The sequence below is a fragment of the Colius striatus genome, chromosome Z, assembly GCF_028858725.1.
Source record: "Colius striatus isolate bColStr4 chromosome Z, bColStr4.1.hap1, whole genome shotgun sequence".
Taxonomy (NCBI): Eukaryota; Metazoa; Chordata; class Aves; order Coliiformes; family Coliidae; genus Colius; species Colius striatus.
In genome coordinates this window covers 3,816,214-3,831,672 of record NC_084790.1, presented here as the reverse complement: position 1 = coordinate 3,831,672, position 15,459 = coordinate 3,816,214, and the positions used below count along the sequence as shown (strand labels likewise).

The following is a 15,459-nucleotide window of genomic DNA, read 5'->3' as shown; positions in this document are numbered from 1 at the left end:
CATGAGAAACCAGCTGGGTGTAAGGGGGAGGTGATGGGCATGTTTGTGTTCCCACGGGTCAGGAGCGGAGGTGACAGCCTGCAGCGCTGGCACCGCCCCAGTGCTGGCTCAGGCCTGTGTGACACATGAGACCCAGTCAGGAGTCTCATTACCTGGCACGTTTCTCAGCTGTATCTGTGCTAATTACCTCCAGTTGCTGGTGTTCAAACAAGGCCAGGGCTCTCTTGCCCGTCCGCTCCCGCCGGTGATGCCATCGCGCCGTCCCCCCAACACCGCGCTGTGCCCTGACAGCAGCGGCTCGTGCCAGCCCAGCCCGGCCCTGCCGTCCTGCCGCAGGCTGGGAAGGAGCACGCTGCAAAAGTGGTCCTGTTGTGCTCCTGTTGGAACACGTCCTGGCAGCGCCGGCAGGTCCCAAACGAGCACGTTGTGAGCCGCCTCTGATCTTCCTTTGGTGGGAAAGGCACCGACCAAATGGCTTTGCTGGGCTTGGTTCCAGTCTGCGGGGCATCCCGGCTTGGAAGGAGAAAACACCGGACCTTGGCTTTTCTGTTTGAGGCCTCCAGCTTGGTGGAGGGGGAAGGCAGGAGTGAGGTGGCTGCCCCGTCACGACAGATGAGAACCTGCTGAGTCACAACAGGTTCCCCAGCTCCACGGAGGTGTGTCGGGTGTCACCAGAGAGCCTGAGATGTCTTAGAAAACACCAGAAGATGGAGGGAGGGAGGTCCTCCCAACGAGGCTGTCTGTATCTGAGGAGCTTCTCACTTGGTAGAAGAGCTGCTTTTAGTTAAAAGGCAGTTTACTTCTTTATTCTGCTGATGTGCAGGGAGCTGGTGGTTTGCTGGAGGGCCGGGGAGCCGCTGGCATCGCACCTCTGCTGTGACAGAGTGGGGGTGTCTGACACGTGAGGACCAGCCAGATTGTAACTTAGCTAGGAAAGGGTGAGTCTTGGGAAGGGTCTGGATTTTAACACCTGATAAAAACCATCTCAAAGGTCCTGGGCAGTTGGGTTTCAGTAGCTGGCTTGTGAAGAGACTTTCATCGTTGTTGTGGATGCGCCTCTGGCCTCTCTGGTTGCGTGCCCTGGAGGTCAGGGGCTGGGAGGTGGAAGCTTCAGCTGTGAAACTCTCTTGCTCTTACCTCACGTTGGTGTTGTGGTCCCCTTTAATGGTTGAGGAATGGGTTATCCTGGGGGAAAGACATCTGTGGCCCAGAGAGGCGCATTTATCCCCTGCCTCTCACTCAGCCTCGAGCGCCCGGAACTCCCAGCGTGGCGAGCGAGGCCTCCAGTCACCACATTCCTATTCCCTGATCCGTGCTGTGAGGTAGGGATGGCCCTACCTGCACGCTGCTCAGAGGCACAAGCCTGCCAGGGGCCCGTCCTGTGACCTGCTGGTGATTCAGGCTCCTCTTCCTGTCCCCACTTCCTCCGTGCTCACTCTTGGGGTGCCGACCGGAGCTGCTGGGCTCATGCAAAGTGTGGGAGCTGTTTGGGTAAGCTTTGGGGTGAGGTGGATTCGTTTTGGGCTTGTAGTGAGGCGAAGTGTAGTCAGACTGTTGGGAAAGCACGTTGTGTTGCCCGCTGGGATGGCTTCAGCGGGGCTTTGGGGTTGTGGAAACGGAGTGAGGCACAGGCAGGCCTTGGGAGCGTTGGCGAGGTTGTTGATCTGAGTGGTTGGGAAAATCTGCTTTATGTGTCAGGGCTGTTCAGGGATAGGAGCATCGCTGCTTGTAGGAGCCCCAGGACAGCCCCACGCCACGTCTTGTGCTCGGTGATCCATCTGGCAGATCCAACAGTGCTGGTGGCTGGAGGGACCCGCTGGGGCTGTGTTCCGGGGCCGGCCACACTGCCTGCTGACGGGCCCTTGTCACACTTCCACGTGAGCAGCCTCCAGCTGCAGATCAAGGAGCTGGGTTGATGGCACGGGATGGGCTTGGCTGGCTGTTCTCTGCTGAGCGAGGTGGTTGTGTGAAAGATGTCCTGGCTTTCAGCTGCAGGCTTTGCCCTGGCATCGGGTGCCCTGGGGATTTGGGGTGAGGGGCTGTGCTGGCTCCCACCGCTGCGACCTGCTGCTCTGTGGTGTTGGGAGGATGTCTGGTTCTTGGGCTCCCCAGCTCAGGAGGGAACTTTAGGGAACTTCTAGAGAGAGGCCAGCACAGGGCTACCAAGATGATGAGGGGACCGGAGCACCTTCCGTATGAGGAAAGGCTGCAGGACCTGGGGCTCTTCAGCCTGGAGAAGAGACAGCTGAGGGGGGACCTCAGTAACACTTAAAAGTACCTAAAGGGTGGGTGTCAGGAGGATGGGGGGACACTTTTTTTCTGTTGTCTCAAGTGATAGGACAAGGGGTAATGGACACGAGCTGGAGCACAAACAGTTCCACTGCAACATGAGGAGAAACTTGTTTGGTGCTGATATGGGGGAGCTCTGGCCCAGGCTGCCCAGGGAAGGTGTGGAGGCTCCTTCTCGGGAGGTTTCCAAACCTGCCTGGATGTGTTCCTGTGCTCCCTGATCTAGGTGGACCTGCTTGAGCAGGGGATTGGACTGGATGATCCCTAGAGGTCCTTTCCAACGCCCACCATCCTGTGAGAGCCAGGAGGCCCCTTGAGCCAGCTGGGAGAGAACAGCCTCTGCCTGGCCTGTGGAGCTGCAGGCACTGGGCACTTGTTTACTAGCCTGGGGCCATGTTTCTCTGTGGCCACTTCACCAGCTTTCCCCTCAGTCCCTCTGACCACTTCCTCCCTTCGTTCCTCCAGGCATGAGTGACCAGGCTTGTCCCCAGCAGTGAGCAGCCAGAGCCGCCGGGAGCCAGGCCAGGATGCCAATCCCTCCTCCCCCGCCGCCACCTCCTGGCCCCCCTCCGCCTCCCACCTTCAGTCAGGTAGGGCTCTGGTGACCTGGGTGATCGTAAAGTGGGGAGGTGTCCTGTCTCCACACAGTGCTACTTGCCAGGGGCCCCTCTGTTGTCTCTGGACCTTCTCAAGTCCAGGCTCTGAGAGCTTCAAGTGCTCTGTGGGCCGTGTCTCGGTTTCCCTTGCAGCAGAGCACCTGGAAGGGGTGAAATGGGGCTTTTCTTTGCCTTGTTATCAGAAATTCTGTGACAGCTTGGGAGGGGAGGGCAGGGAACTTTGCCCTTGACTGTAACAGAGCTTGGATGTGGGTTGTAGGGTTGGTGTCTCAAGCTCACCTGGGGCAGCCCCGTCGCTCCGTCTGGAAGGGAGCCCCTGGAGAAGGCTGTGCCCTGGCAGGGCTGGGGGCGCCTGGGCGCTCGTGTGGGAGCCGTGGGGCTCTGTGGATCAGGGTCTCCGTGTACGCAGGCAGACTGCTGAGCTGCTTCTCGTCTGCAGGCGAACACAGAGCCCCCCAAGCTGAGCCGAGAGGAGCAGCGAGGCCGCGGGGCCCTCCTGCAGGACATCTGTAAAGGGACCAAGCTAAAGAAAGTGACACAGGTCAACGACCGGAGCGCCCCGATCCTCGAGAGTGAGTATGAACACAGCCTGTGTGTCCCCCCACCCCGGGAGGCTCTCAGCCCCGTGCTGGCTGCTGCTGTGCCCTTCAGAACATCTCCTGGGCTCTCACCCATCTGTTCTCCGGTGGCTGCTCATGGGAGATGATAACACCAGGCTTAACCGCTTTCCTTCCAGAGCCCAAGGGCGGCAGTTACGGCTCGAGCTCGGCTGCGATCCAGCCAAAGGGCGGCCTCTTCCAGGGTGGTGTGCCCAAGCTCAGGCCCGTGGGAGCCAAGGACTGCCCAGGTAATGGCCATCTGCCCCTGCTTCGCCTGGGGGTTCCCCAGGGAGGTCCCTGAGCAACAGGCAGTTGAGGATCTTGGAGTTCAGCTAGTTAGAGGCAGAGACCCCAAACCGACACCTCCAGTGAGGGACAGCAGCTTTCCCTCTCTCCCTGCCACACTGTCCCTCCAACCAAACCTCCTCGGAGGGCCCGGGAGTCGCGTGTCTCTCTGAACGTTCCTCTGTGCTATTTTCTGTGGCAACCTGCCTTCCAGCGAGCCAGAGAGCGAATAGCAGCGGTGAGAGAGGAGCCGTGTGCGGCTGAGCGCGGTGCCAGCTCCCTGCCCGTGCCAGACAGCGTTCCCCGCGGTCTGGCCGCCCTCAGCCGAGCGGGCAGGCTGCCCCGTGCTCCCAGCAGGCTCGGGGGACCCCGCCTGCCCGCTCACTCTCTTGCTTTCCCTTCCCCTGCAGACAGCTCCTGTAAGCAAACCCTACAAGTCCCCGGCTCCAGGGCGGCCGCCCCCAGGCCCCCGGTGCCGGCCGGCAACAACCGACCTCAAGATGACGCTGACAACAGCCGCGGCTCCCCGCCGGAGCTGCCGCGCACGCAGAGGCCGTCGCTGCCGGATCTGTCCCGGCCCAACGCCGCCGGCGGCGGCACGGGAATGAAGCACAGCTCGTCCGCCCCGCCGCCGCCACCGCCCGGCCGCCGTGCCGCCGCGCCGCCCGCCCCGCCGCCCGCGCACGGCACCAAGGGCTGCTCCTACAACCGCGAGAAGCCCCTACCCCCCACCCCGGGACAGCGGCTGCCCGGCAGCAGCAGGGACGGACCCCCGGCCCCGCCGCCCGTCAAACCCCCTCCCTCCCCAGTCAGCCTGCGAACGGGGGCTCAGGGTCAATCTCTCACCGCTCCGCCGCCCCCTTATCGACAACCCCCCGGTGTCCCCAACGGCCCTTCCAGCCCCATCAACGAGTCCGCCCCGGAGCTGCCGCAGAGACACAACTCCTTGCACAGGAAGGCGCCCGGCCCTCTGCGGGGTCTGGCCCCGCCGCCGCCCACTTCAGCCTCCCCGTCTCTGCAGAGCAGTCGCCCCCCTCCACCCGCCCGAGACCCCCCGAGCCGGGGAGCAGGTAAGAAGCGTCTCCTCTGCCGGGCTCCTTTGTGCCGCGGTGGGTCAGGCTGTGGCTGCCCGCCCGTGGGGTGTTTAGGGGCTGGCAGGAGATGCCAGGGGAAGTCAGCACCGAGGCTTCTGCACGTGCCAGTTGTCATAGAGGCTGAGACAGAGGAGGTAGCTGGGCTGTCACTTTCCATACCCATCCCTGGTCCTGCCCCCTGGTTATCCGGCTCCTTCCAGGTTCTTGGTGGGTTGTGGCAGCCGGCTGTGTCCTGGGGGCAGGGAGGTGAGAACACGATGGAGCTGGAGCTGTGTATGCTGCAGCTGCTCCCCAGACCTTCTGAAATGTCACGGGGGTGGTGACAAAAGCTGTGGCAGAGCAGGGACAAACCTTTCCCTCAGCCCTCGGGAACTGTCCTGCCCCTGTCTGCGCTGGTTTCGGCGCTGCGTGGTTCCGAGTGCAGCTGGTGCTGAAGGCTGTTGCCACTGGTGCAGGGGTCTTGGTGTTGGGCACCTTTTGAAGGGCTGACTGGGTGAAAAGCTCTCACCGTCCCTGCCATGCACACATCTGGGCGTAAGCATGTCCCCGCTGCCAGGAGCAGCGACGGCTTCACCCGGTGCCGCCTCCCCCACGCTCCTGGGCTCCGTGTCCAGACCGCAGCTCCCGCCTGGGCCCCTGCCAAGCCGCTCTGTCCTTCCGGCCCTGCCAGAATCCCTCCTTTGACTTAAGGCTGGGGATCTGCTCTCTTAGTTCTGCGTGTAATCAGCCTAACGAGGAGCGTGGACTGCCACTGTGGGAGGCTGGGCAGGAGCGAGAGGTGGGTCAGAGGGGCCACGTGGGGCCTGTCACCGCTTTGGTGGCAGCGCAGACCTGGCCTCCCAGTCCTGGCAGGCAGCATTCTGCCTCCACATAATGCTGCTGCCCTCACACCCTCGTGTCTGCGGGCTCGTAGCTGCTCCTCAGATCCCCTCTGGTGCAGAGGGTGTCCCGGGGCTGTCTGTGGGGTGGGTGGTGAGCTGTGGTGAGCAGCTCAGAGCGCATGCCTGGCCCTGCTGCCCGAGGGAGGGTTTGGGCCGGGGTCGCCGCGCCGGGTGCTGACTCCGCTCTCCCTTTGCAGCCCCGCCGCCCCCTCCGCCGATGCTGCGCAACGGGGGCCGCGATGCCCCCCCGCCCCCGCCCCCCTACAGACTGCACGGCTCTGCCGAGACCCTGAGCCGGGGGAAGCCGCCGCCGCCGCCCACCAGGACACCGGCCGGGCCGCCGCCGCCGCCGCCCCCCGTGCGCAACGGGCACCGTGACTCCATCTCCACCGTCAGAGCGTTCCTGGGTGCGTGGGGACACGGGGGGCTGGGGGGAGCCCCGCCGTGGGGACGAGCCCTTGGGCTCACCCAGAGCTGCCCCCCGTGACCGGCCCGTTTTCCTCCTGCTCTGCAGATGACTTTGAATCCAAATACTCCTTTCATCCCGTTGAAGACTTCCCAGCCCCAGAAGAGTATAAGTACTTCCAGAGAATCTACCCCAGCAAAACAAACAGAGGTAAGAGTGAGAGAGAGGAGGAGGGGGTGGCCTGACTCCCCTCCCGTGGCTGCCCACTGTCCTGCTGAGGGGCAGAGTCACGCTGGGGCTGGTGTCAGCCGCCCTGAGCCCTGGTCTTGGTGAGGTGCTGAGGGACACAGTTTAGTGTTGGCAGTGTGAGGGCAGGGGTTGGACTTGGTGATCTTAAAGGTCTTTTCCAACCAAAGTGATTCTGTGATTCTGTGTCTTGCCCGTGTCTGTGCGGCAGTGTTGCCCTGGGGCCTGCACAAGGCTTCCCCAGGGCACGGAGCTGTGCTTGCCAGGGAGGAGCCCTGAGGATCTGTGCTGTGAGGATGTCCCCTCCCACCTGTCCCCTCTTTTTATCTGCTGAGAACATGTGGAGAAACACCACAGGGCTTGTTCCTGCCCACGTTAAGGGCCTTCAGCGCTGAGTGTGTCCCCCACCTGCAGGGTAACGGTGGCAAACCTGGGAAGCGGAGCAAACCAGAACTTCACTTTTACACCATAATGACACGATTGGAATTGGGAATGTATTTTATATACAGCCTCAATCAGGATAGAAGAGTTTCCTGTTTAAGGAGGCACTGGGTTAGGGGTCTATTTACTACACAATAGGCTCCTACTTTGTATTAATTGAATTAACAGTTCAAAGCTAGCTTAATAGTTCCTTGTCTCGTGGGGATCCCTTATCTCGTTGGGATCCCTTGTTCCTTGTTTCATGGAGAACGATGTTCCTCACCCACATCGCTGGCAGTGGCTGATTCTTTCACTCAGCTCCAGAGGGTACCCTTGAGGGGTGTCCCCACTCAAGGTAGGAATTGCCAGACACGCTCCAAGGAGGAGCATGCAGGAGCCCCCTACCCCACAGCAACGGGGCTGGGCTTTTATAGGATAAAGTTATTGACTGTCAGTCATCTGTTGCTGAATCTCCAGCTCAGCAGAGCTGGCAGAAACCTCAGGTTTTTAGCAGCAGTGTTATCTCAGAGATGTCTGTCTCACAGCCCACTGGATCTCCACAGTTGTTCTTGGAGGTAGCAGAGCCAGGCTGGTCTGCAAGAGCCTTCACACCGTGACTTCTGCCTGTATCTCTTTCATTAGGCACAGTGCCCTGCTCCAGCGTGGCTACCAAATGACCCCGGCAGCTGGCCCCACGGCTGGCACTGGCATGGGGCCGGGGCTTGAGGGGGCAGAGAGCCCGTTGGTCGGGCCGTGGCGCAGCGCAGAGAGCTGCTGCTGCACGTCAGCCCTGCGGCTCCCGGAGGAGACTCCGGGGAGAACGGGATGCTCGTTTATTTTTAGAGCCAAATGAATGTTTAATGTGGGTTTGAAAAGCCCTGAGCTCTCCGTGGCATGCTGCAGCGCCTGGTTCCGAGTCACAAACCCCAGGCTCCAGATCTCCACGGGGGAGAGGGGAGGAGGGGGAGGTGTGGAGGAGGGAAAGCAGCCGTGGCAGATCCTGCTCTGTGCTCTGAGCTGGGGCTGGTGCCCGTGGCGTGGGGCAGGCCGTGCCTGCCACTGCTCTCAACGGGCTTTCTTGTCTCGCAGCTACACGTGGGGCCCCCCCTCTGCCCCCCATCCCCAGGTGAAAGCGGGCTGCACGGGCGGATTGTTGCTGAGCAGAGAGATGGACCTCCTTCCCCTTCCTCAGGCGCACTCCCACCGCCTCCCTGCCCCCCAGGATCCTGCATGAGAACCTCCTGGCGGCTCTGGTTTCCCCAGCTGCGCCAGGACGGGCCGACACTCCCAGCCCAGCTCTCTCCTTCAACCCACCTTCATCTATGCATCCCCCCCCCCGGGACTCGCTGACCTCACTGGCAAACCCAGACGACTCCTTTCCTCCTCCCTCATCGCAGACCCCGGCAGAGACCGGGGCACCAGGACTTTGGGGCAGAGGTTGGGGCTGGCAGCAGCTCAATACCCCGTTTGGGGCAGAATGAGGGCCCGCAGAGGAGCTGGGGTAGGGCAGGAGATGGACACTGCTGTGTGCTCACCGGCTGTGCCAGCACCACAGCAGAGGAGCTGGGACCCCCGGGAGCCTCGTTACCCCCCACCCCCGGGAGCCTCGTTACCCCGGCACAGCCCATTGCTTTTTTTGCACAGGAGCCACTGGAGGAGTGAGGGGTGAGCTAGGACCACATTGAGGGATCTCAGTGGGGCTGAGGGGATGACTCCCACTCCCTCCTCTCACGGGGACACATCCCCGCTGTCCCCCCCCCAGCAGCATCGCACCCAATCCCCGCCCTCAGCCGCTGGGTTTTCGCCTCGGTGGGCTGAGGAGGCTTTTCACACTGAGTTACCAAACCCCAGCGTTTCCCAGGAAGACACTGACTGTCCGTGGAGGAACCTGGGGGTGGTACGGGGCAGGAGGCATGCAGGGAGGGCTCCAGCTGACACTTTGCCTTACACCCTCCCCTGTCCGGTTGGGGCCGGGCTGGATTCTCTCTTCTTTACTCTCAGTGCAGGGCCGGGGGAGGGCAGGGATGCGGGCTTGGACATTAACTGTAGTAACCGATGGGTTTTGTACGTGGTAAGAAGCTTGGGCTGGCTGCGGGTGGACTGAACCCTCCCCTGTAACCCTTTTTGGGGATCGTTTCGTTTTGTTTTGTCTTTGGTTTTGTTTTTTTTTTCTACTCAAAGATAGACTCTCCCAGCAAAGGGTGAGGGGGATGCTGGGCATGGTTCGCTAGAGGATAAGTTCTTCCCCCCCCACCACACTCCAAGAACACACTAAAACACCCTCCCGGCGCTGCCGTTTGGTTGAAATAAAGGTTAAAACAAAATCGTTTCTCCCCGCCCCGGGGCCGGCAGCGCCCCCCCTCCCCCCCCTTCCCCGGGGCACGAGGGGCCATTTTCAGAGGGAACAGAATCAAACCGGAGGAGCTTGAAATTGCATTTAAATAAAAAGTTACAAAGACCCGCTGCACGTGGAAGGTGGTGTCTGGGGACGGTGGTGTCTGGGGAGAGGGGACGAGGGGGGTCTTGGGGGTGCCCAGCGCCTCTGTGCCCCCCCTCCGTGGGCGCCCTGCGCTCTTTGAAGGGGGTGGTGATGGCTCTGGGGGATGGGAGCTGGGAAGGGCCGGTGGTGGGAGGAGGACGGGGCATGGTGGTGGCACTGGGAGCACTGAGGAGGCGAGCCTGGGGATAATGGGGAGGGCAGTGGCGGGGGGGGGACTACAACTCCCGGCAGCCCCCGCGCCGAATGGGCGCCGCCGCCCTCCTCCTGGCCACGGCGTTTGGCGCGGAACGTTGCGATTGGCGGCCGCGGCCGGCGTCGCAGCCAATGAGGATCCGGGGGCGGGGCCGCGCCGCAGCGGTGGCGGGAAGCGCAGAGCCAGGGCTGAGTTGGCGCGGGAAGGTCGGTGGCGGGGGGCGCGTGTGGGGGGCTCGGGGGGATATGGGGGGCTCCGGGGAGACAGCGCTGTGCCGGCGGGAGGGCAGCGGGGGCCGAGGTGTGGGAAGAGGATGGGAGTGAGAGCGGGGCGATATGGTGTGGGGCAGGCAAGGGCGGGCGGCCGGGAGCCGTGGGACTAGGGGGTCTCCTCTCCTGACCGATGCCCTCCCCCGCTCTCTCTTTGCAGCCCACCGCCATGGCCAGCAGCAGCCCACAGCGCCAGCCCACCATCGACTTCCCCCGCAGGAGAAGCTCCCGGCGCCTCGCTGCTCTACCGGCCAAGGGCGGCCCTGTCTCCCCCGGCCCTGATCCCACCGCGCTGCGGCACTCGGCCTGCCCCGGGGCCTCCGGCCGGGCGGCTCCCGGCACATGCTCAGCACCGCCCCAAGTGCTGCCCCTGAGCCCCCGCAAGCGCCTGGGTGAGTCATCCCCCCTCCATTGCTCCTTCTCCTAGGACCTGTGGGGAAAAAAGTGGGGTGGGGGCCACCCCTTTCCCAGAGGCTGCGGTGGGGCTGAGAGCTCCCCCTGGCAGGGCTGAGGCAGGCAGAGGGAGGGACCCAGCCTCATCCTGTGCTATCTCACACAGCTGCGTTTGTGGCTTCCCCTGGTTTCAGGAGGCAAAACTGCTCCCATGGGGTCTGGGGAGGCTGAAGCACGAAGCTCCCCCCCCGGGAGGGTGATGCCATGTTGCAAACAGCCTCTTACTCGCACACAAGAGCACCAGGATCGGGCTCCAGCACCTGGCTGCTGCCCTGACCCATCCTCTCTGCAGGTGACGACAACCTCTGCAACGTCCCCCATGCCCAGCCCTGCTCTCCACCAAAGCGCAGCAAAGAGAACCAGGGGCGTCGCTTGCTCTTTGGGGACCCTCCATCCCCCACAAAGAAGCCCAGCAGCCCGGAGCTGTCCCTGCAGCGTGGGGGACAGGAGACCCCTCAGCGCTCAAGGCTCGGTGGGCAGCCTGCCCGCACCCGGCTCTTCCGGCAGGAAGGTGAGTGTGGTTGGGGAAGGGGGATGAGGTCTTGTTGGTGCTACATCTCCCCATCCTGAGCCCCCTTTCCCTTCCTGGTTCAGGTACCTGCTATCAGCAAGCGAAGCAGGTGCTGCATGTGGCTGTGCCTGACCGTCTGCACGGCAGGGAGAGGGAGATGGGCACCATCCGGCAGTTCCTGCGGGACCACGTCTGCAGGCGCCAGCCCGGCAGCCTCTACATCTCTGGAGCCCCTGGGACAGGGAAAACTGCCTGTCTGAGCCGTGTCCTGCTCGACTGCAAGGTGTGCCACGGCCGGGGGTCCCGTTTTGGGGGTGCTGGTGGGAGCAGGGAAAGGCTGGTGAGGGAGGGCAGGCAGGAGGAGGGAGAGCTGAGCGTGGCTCAAGAGGGTGGCGGGTGATCAGTGGCGTAACAACTCCTGTCTCTGCCAGGATGAGCTCACCAAGAGCAAAACCATCGTCCTGAACTGCATGTCGCTGAGCAGCCCTCAGGGTGTCTTCCCTGCCGTGGCACAGCAGCTGGGCCTGCCCGTGGCCACCGGCCGGGAGGTTCCGCGGCGGCTGGAGAAGCATCTGACAGCCCAGGGGCCCATGGTGTGAGTTCCCTGCCCACCGTGGGCATTTGGGGGGGGGGTCCCCTCCCTCCTTCAACACCCTGAGCATGTGGCCAGCTGGGAGATGCAGCCCCAGCAGCAGCTCTTCCCTGCTCGAGGTGCTGTGAAGGGGCTGTGAGGCTGAGCTGGGCTCTCCTCCCCACAGCCTGCTGGTGCTGGACGAGCTGGACCAGCTGGAGAGCAAAGGGCAGGACGTGCTCTACACCCTCTTCGATTGGCCCCGGCTGCCCAGCTCCAGGCTCGTCCTTGTGGGTGAGTCTATGGCTGCACAGCACCTCTCTGTTCTGGGGGTGCTGATGGAGGGCTTGCACAGCCCCCCATCCTCCCTCCTCACCCCGCTCCTGTGCCTGCAGGGTTGGCCAACGCCTTGGACCTGACGGACCGTGGCCTGGCCCGGCTCGGTGCCCGCCCGGCCGGCAGCCCCCGCCTGCTGCACTTCCCACCCTACACCCGGGAGCAGCTCAGCACCATCCTGCAGGAGCGGCTGGGGCAGGTGGGGACGGGGGGGGACGTGGTGGGGGACACACACAGGGGTCTCTCAGCCCACGCTGATGGCCCGTGGTGCCTCGGTAGGTGGCTGGGGACCCCGTCCTGGATGCCGCCGCGCTCCAGTTCTGCGCCCGCAAGGTCTCGGCGGTCTCCGGCGACGCTCGCAAGGCCCTGGATGTCTGCAGGTCAGTGCTCTGCCCCAAAACCCAGCCTTGGCTGCCTTGCTCTGGGGTGTTGCCTGGTGCTCAGGGCTGTCTGTCCCCAGGCGTGCTGTGGAGGTGGTGGAGCTGGAGGTGCGCAGCCAGACCCTGCTCAAGCCGCTGCCCGGTGGTGAGTAGTTGTTGCCAGCAGCCGCAACCATACAGGAGGGCGCCTCCAGCCTGACCTCACACGCGGGGTCCAGAGTCCCTCTGTGGGACCCCCACGCCCTGAGGTGCCCTGCAGCCCTGTCTGTCCCGCAGGCGACTCCCCGGCGTCCCCCGTCCCCAAGCGCGTGGGGCTGCTGCACATCTCCCGTGTCATCTCGGAGGTGTTTGGGGAGCGTCTGGCAACGGGGGGCCAGGGGGGCCGGGACGCCTTCCCCCTGCAGCAGAAGGTGCTGCTCTGCTCCCTGCTCCTGCTGGTCCGGCGCCTGCGTGCCCGGGAGGTGATGCTGGGGAAGGTGAGTGGCAGTGGGACCCTCGGGGCTGCGTTTGGGGTACCTTGGAGGGGTCTCCCTCAGGTGTTGTGCTGTGATGTAACGCCTGCCCTGCCCTCTCCAGCTCCACGATGCCTACAGCCAGGTCTGCCGGCGGCAGCAGATCCCCGCCGTTGACCAGGCCGAGTGTCTGTCCCTCATCACCCTCCTCGAGTCCCGTGGGGTGCTCGAGCTGAAGAAAGCCAAGGAGGCCCGGCTGGCCAAGGTACCGTGGGGAGTGCCAGGGGGTGAGAGGGCTGCCAGTGGGGCAGGGGCTCTGTCAGTGGGGCAGAGGGTCTGTCAGTGGGGCAGGGGCTCTACCAAGCGGGGCAGAGGGTCTGCCAGCACAGGCCCTGAGCAGTTCTTGTCTCTCCCCCAGGTCTCCTTGAAGATGGAGGAGGCGGCTCTGGAGCACGCGCTGCAGGACGCGGTGCTGGTGGGCAACATCCTGGCCCAGGGGCTGAATTAACACCCTTTCCCCCAAGCAGCCCTCTCCCCATGGTCACTCAAGTGTGAGCTGGGCTGTTGGTGCCCTGGGTGTGATTTCGGTGCGTGCACGGCGTGGCTTGGGCCGTGGCAGGAGCGGGGATCTGGCTCCCAAGGGCTTTGGGTGTTGTTTGATCTGCTCTGCCTACGAGACTCTTGGTCTGAATTGGTTTTATTAGTAATATTATTGTTATTTTTACCAATATTGTGTGTCTGGAGCTGTGGTGGGATGCTGGCAGCCACCCCAGCCCCTTTGCACCAGTGGCTGTGCGTGGAGGGTGCTCTGGGTGCTGCTCCCGCCGCTGCAGGTGGCACCCCCAGGGCTCAGCCGTGGCTCTGTTTTGCTTCTTGGAGCCTTTTGAGGCCCCACCATGCCCCCTGGTTGCAGGAAGGACAGTCCTGGTGGTGGCAGTGGCAGAGAGAGTACGCTATGCCCTCGTCTCCCAGCTGTGCCCAGCCAGAGCAGTGGGGCCCCTGCTATCTCCTGGCATTAATAAAATCGTTCTGCTTCAGCTCTGGCTCCTGTCTCTCCTCTCCTCACCTCTCCCCTCCCAGGGCTCTAGGGGCCTGGCCCTCTACCCCCCCCAGCCCCATTACTCCCAGCCTGCCAGCCTTCCATTTCCCCCCAGCTCCTGGCCCCAGCTCCTCTGCTTGTGTTAAATAAGAGATGCTTTGACCTAATTTTACAGCTTTCCTGGCTGTGGGGAGGAGCTGGAGTTCCATGAGTGCTCTCTGGCCACCATTTGCCCCTCACTTCTGGCTACCCCACCCCTTACCAAGACCCCCCTCAGCAGCTCCTGGCTGGGGACTGGGTGCTGGTGGGGGGGGAGGTGTTCTTGGGTCCCTGCTGTGCCTCAGTTTCCCCTGGACCTGTGGCGTGTGCCAGCCCTGCCCCTGGGCTCCCTGTGGGGTGCAGGATGTGGGGCCATCAGCTGTGTCATTGCCCTGGGCACCTGGTGCCAAAGCAGAGCCTGGTGCTGCCACCACTGAGCCTCCTGCTGCAGCCCCACCTCCTGCCCCCCATTTTGGCTCATTGCACGGCCGGTCCCTCTTGTGCCAGAGGACACAGGCAGCGCCCATTCACCACGGGGAAACTGAGGCAGGGGCAGCGTGGCAGTGCTGGGGGCCCTGAGGCTGTCTCAGCCGCTTGCTGCCGTGGGGCTATTTATAGCCCAAGCTGTTGCCATGTGTCGGACGTGTACAGCAGCACAGGGAGGGGGGAGAAGTGGGGGCAGGTTCAAGCCAGGCTGCGCTCGTTCTTCTCCCTGCCCTTGTCTTGTGGGTAGTGGGGGTGAGGAGGATCCTGTCCCTAGCCCCTCACCACACTGGGGCTGAGCAGGGACCGTGGGCACAGGCATCCCCACGCCATGTGCCATGGGTTGGGCATCCCCACGCCGTGTGCCATGGGCTGGGCATCCCCACGCCGTGTGCCTGGCACGGGCTGCTGGTAGGGGCCCCGCTCCCCACGGGCCACGACAGCCGCATCCTTCCCCACGGCCGTGACGCAGCCCCACGGCACAGGGTGAGGGTAGGAAGGAAGCGGCTGGCAGGGTGTCTGACCGCACTGACGTGGCGCTGACGGGAGCGGGCACCGCGCTGCCCCCGCTCCCTAAATCCCCTCAACTCCTCCAGCCCCGCGTCCCCCCCATGCCCACCGTGCTGGTGCTGGGCGAGCGGGCAGCCAGCACCCAGGACAGGCGGTGCTGAGCATCCCTGGGCGAGGCCGCGGGGTCTCTGGTCCTGGCACCGTTGCCGGGGTGTGCTGGCTGTGCGGGAGGGGACAGGCACAGCGTGACAGCGTGTGTGGGGCCGTGTCCCCGCGGTGTGGGAAGCCGGCTGCCCTCCCCGTGCCATCCCCCGGGCTGCCCGCGGCCGTGGCTCCGTTCTCTGCCGCAGTGGATGAAAAATCAATAGCGCAGACGGATGGAGCGGCGCGGGTGCCGGAGCTGCCGCCGGAGCCGTCCATCACCGCACGGTGCGGGGCTGGCAGCACCGCGGTGGGAGCGTGGCGGGACAGCGGCGTCGCTGCTGGGACCCCCGGGGGCACGCAAGCCCCCTGCCACGGGCGGGCCGGTGCTGCCCCTGCGTCCTCGCTCTGGCACACGTGTGCCCGCGTCCCCTTGCTGCCACACGCACACGTGCCGTGCCCACGGGGCTGTGCCGCTGGCAGCCGCCGCCGTGCGTGGCGGGGGCCCGGTGTCCCCACGGCCCGGTGTCCCCGGCAGTCTCCCTGTCCTCCCTTGCACTCTCCTTACATAAGCGGCCACGTGGTGGGCATGGCCCCCTCCCGCCGCGCCGTCACCGCCGGCACCCAGATTCCATCTGACAGCCCCGTTCCGCTCGGCTGCGCTCCTGCCGGGCACCGGGGCCGGAGGTGCGGGGCGAGGACCCCGTGCGACCCCGCTGTGCCACGGCACCGGGCGGGAGTGGGC

The 15,459-nt window shown here is 64.1% G+C and overlaps 1 protein-coding gene across 1 annotated transcript; it reads left to right on the top strand.

Moving 5' to 3' along the window:
* The first annotated feature begins 6,088 nt into the window (after nucleotides 1-6,088).
* CDC6 (cell division cycle 6) lies at nucleotides 6,089-13,531 on the top strand. Its single transcript, XM_062017682.1, has 13 exons — nucleotides 6,089-6,172; nucleotides 6,280-6,381; nucleotides 9,960-10,191; nucleotides 10,545-10,763; nucleotides 10,847-11,046; nucleotides 11,195-11,358; nucleotides 11,522-11,628; nucleotides 11,730-11,869; nucleotides 11,950-12,050; nucleotides 12,131-12,195; nucleotides 12,327-12,526; nucleotides 12,627-12,767; nucleotides 12,921-13,531. The coding sequence occupies exons 2-13, from the start codon at nucleotides 6,280-6,282 to the stop codon at nucleotides 13,008-13,010; spliced, it is 1,761 nt and encodes a 586-aa protein (XP_061873666.1). The 5' UTR covers nucleotides 6,089-6,172; the 3' UTR covers nucleotides 13,011-13,531.
* The last annotated feature ends 1,928 nt before the right edge of the window (nucleotides 13,532-15,459 follow it).

What these genes read in the sequence shown, in the direction of transcription:
- CDC6 (XM_062017682.1), top strand. Translation starts at nt 6,280, where the DNA reads ATGACTTTGAATCCAAATACTCCTTTCATCCCGTTGAAGACTTCCCAG. An exon ending in AAGGCCCTGGATGTCTGCAG is followed by an intron (nt 12,051 to 12,130) that starts GTCAGTGCTCTG and finishes GTCTGTCCCCAG; the next exon opens with GCGTGCTGTGGAGGTGGTGG. An exon ending in AGGAGGCCCGGCTGGCCAAG is followed by an intron (nt 12,768 to 12,920) that starts GTACCGTGGGGA and finishes TCTCTCCCCCAG; the next exon opens with GTCTCCTTGAAGATGGAGGA.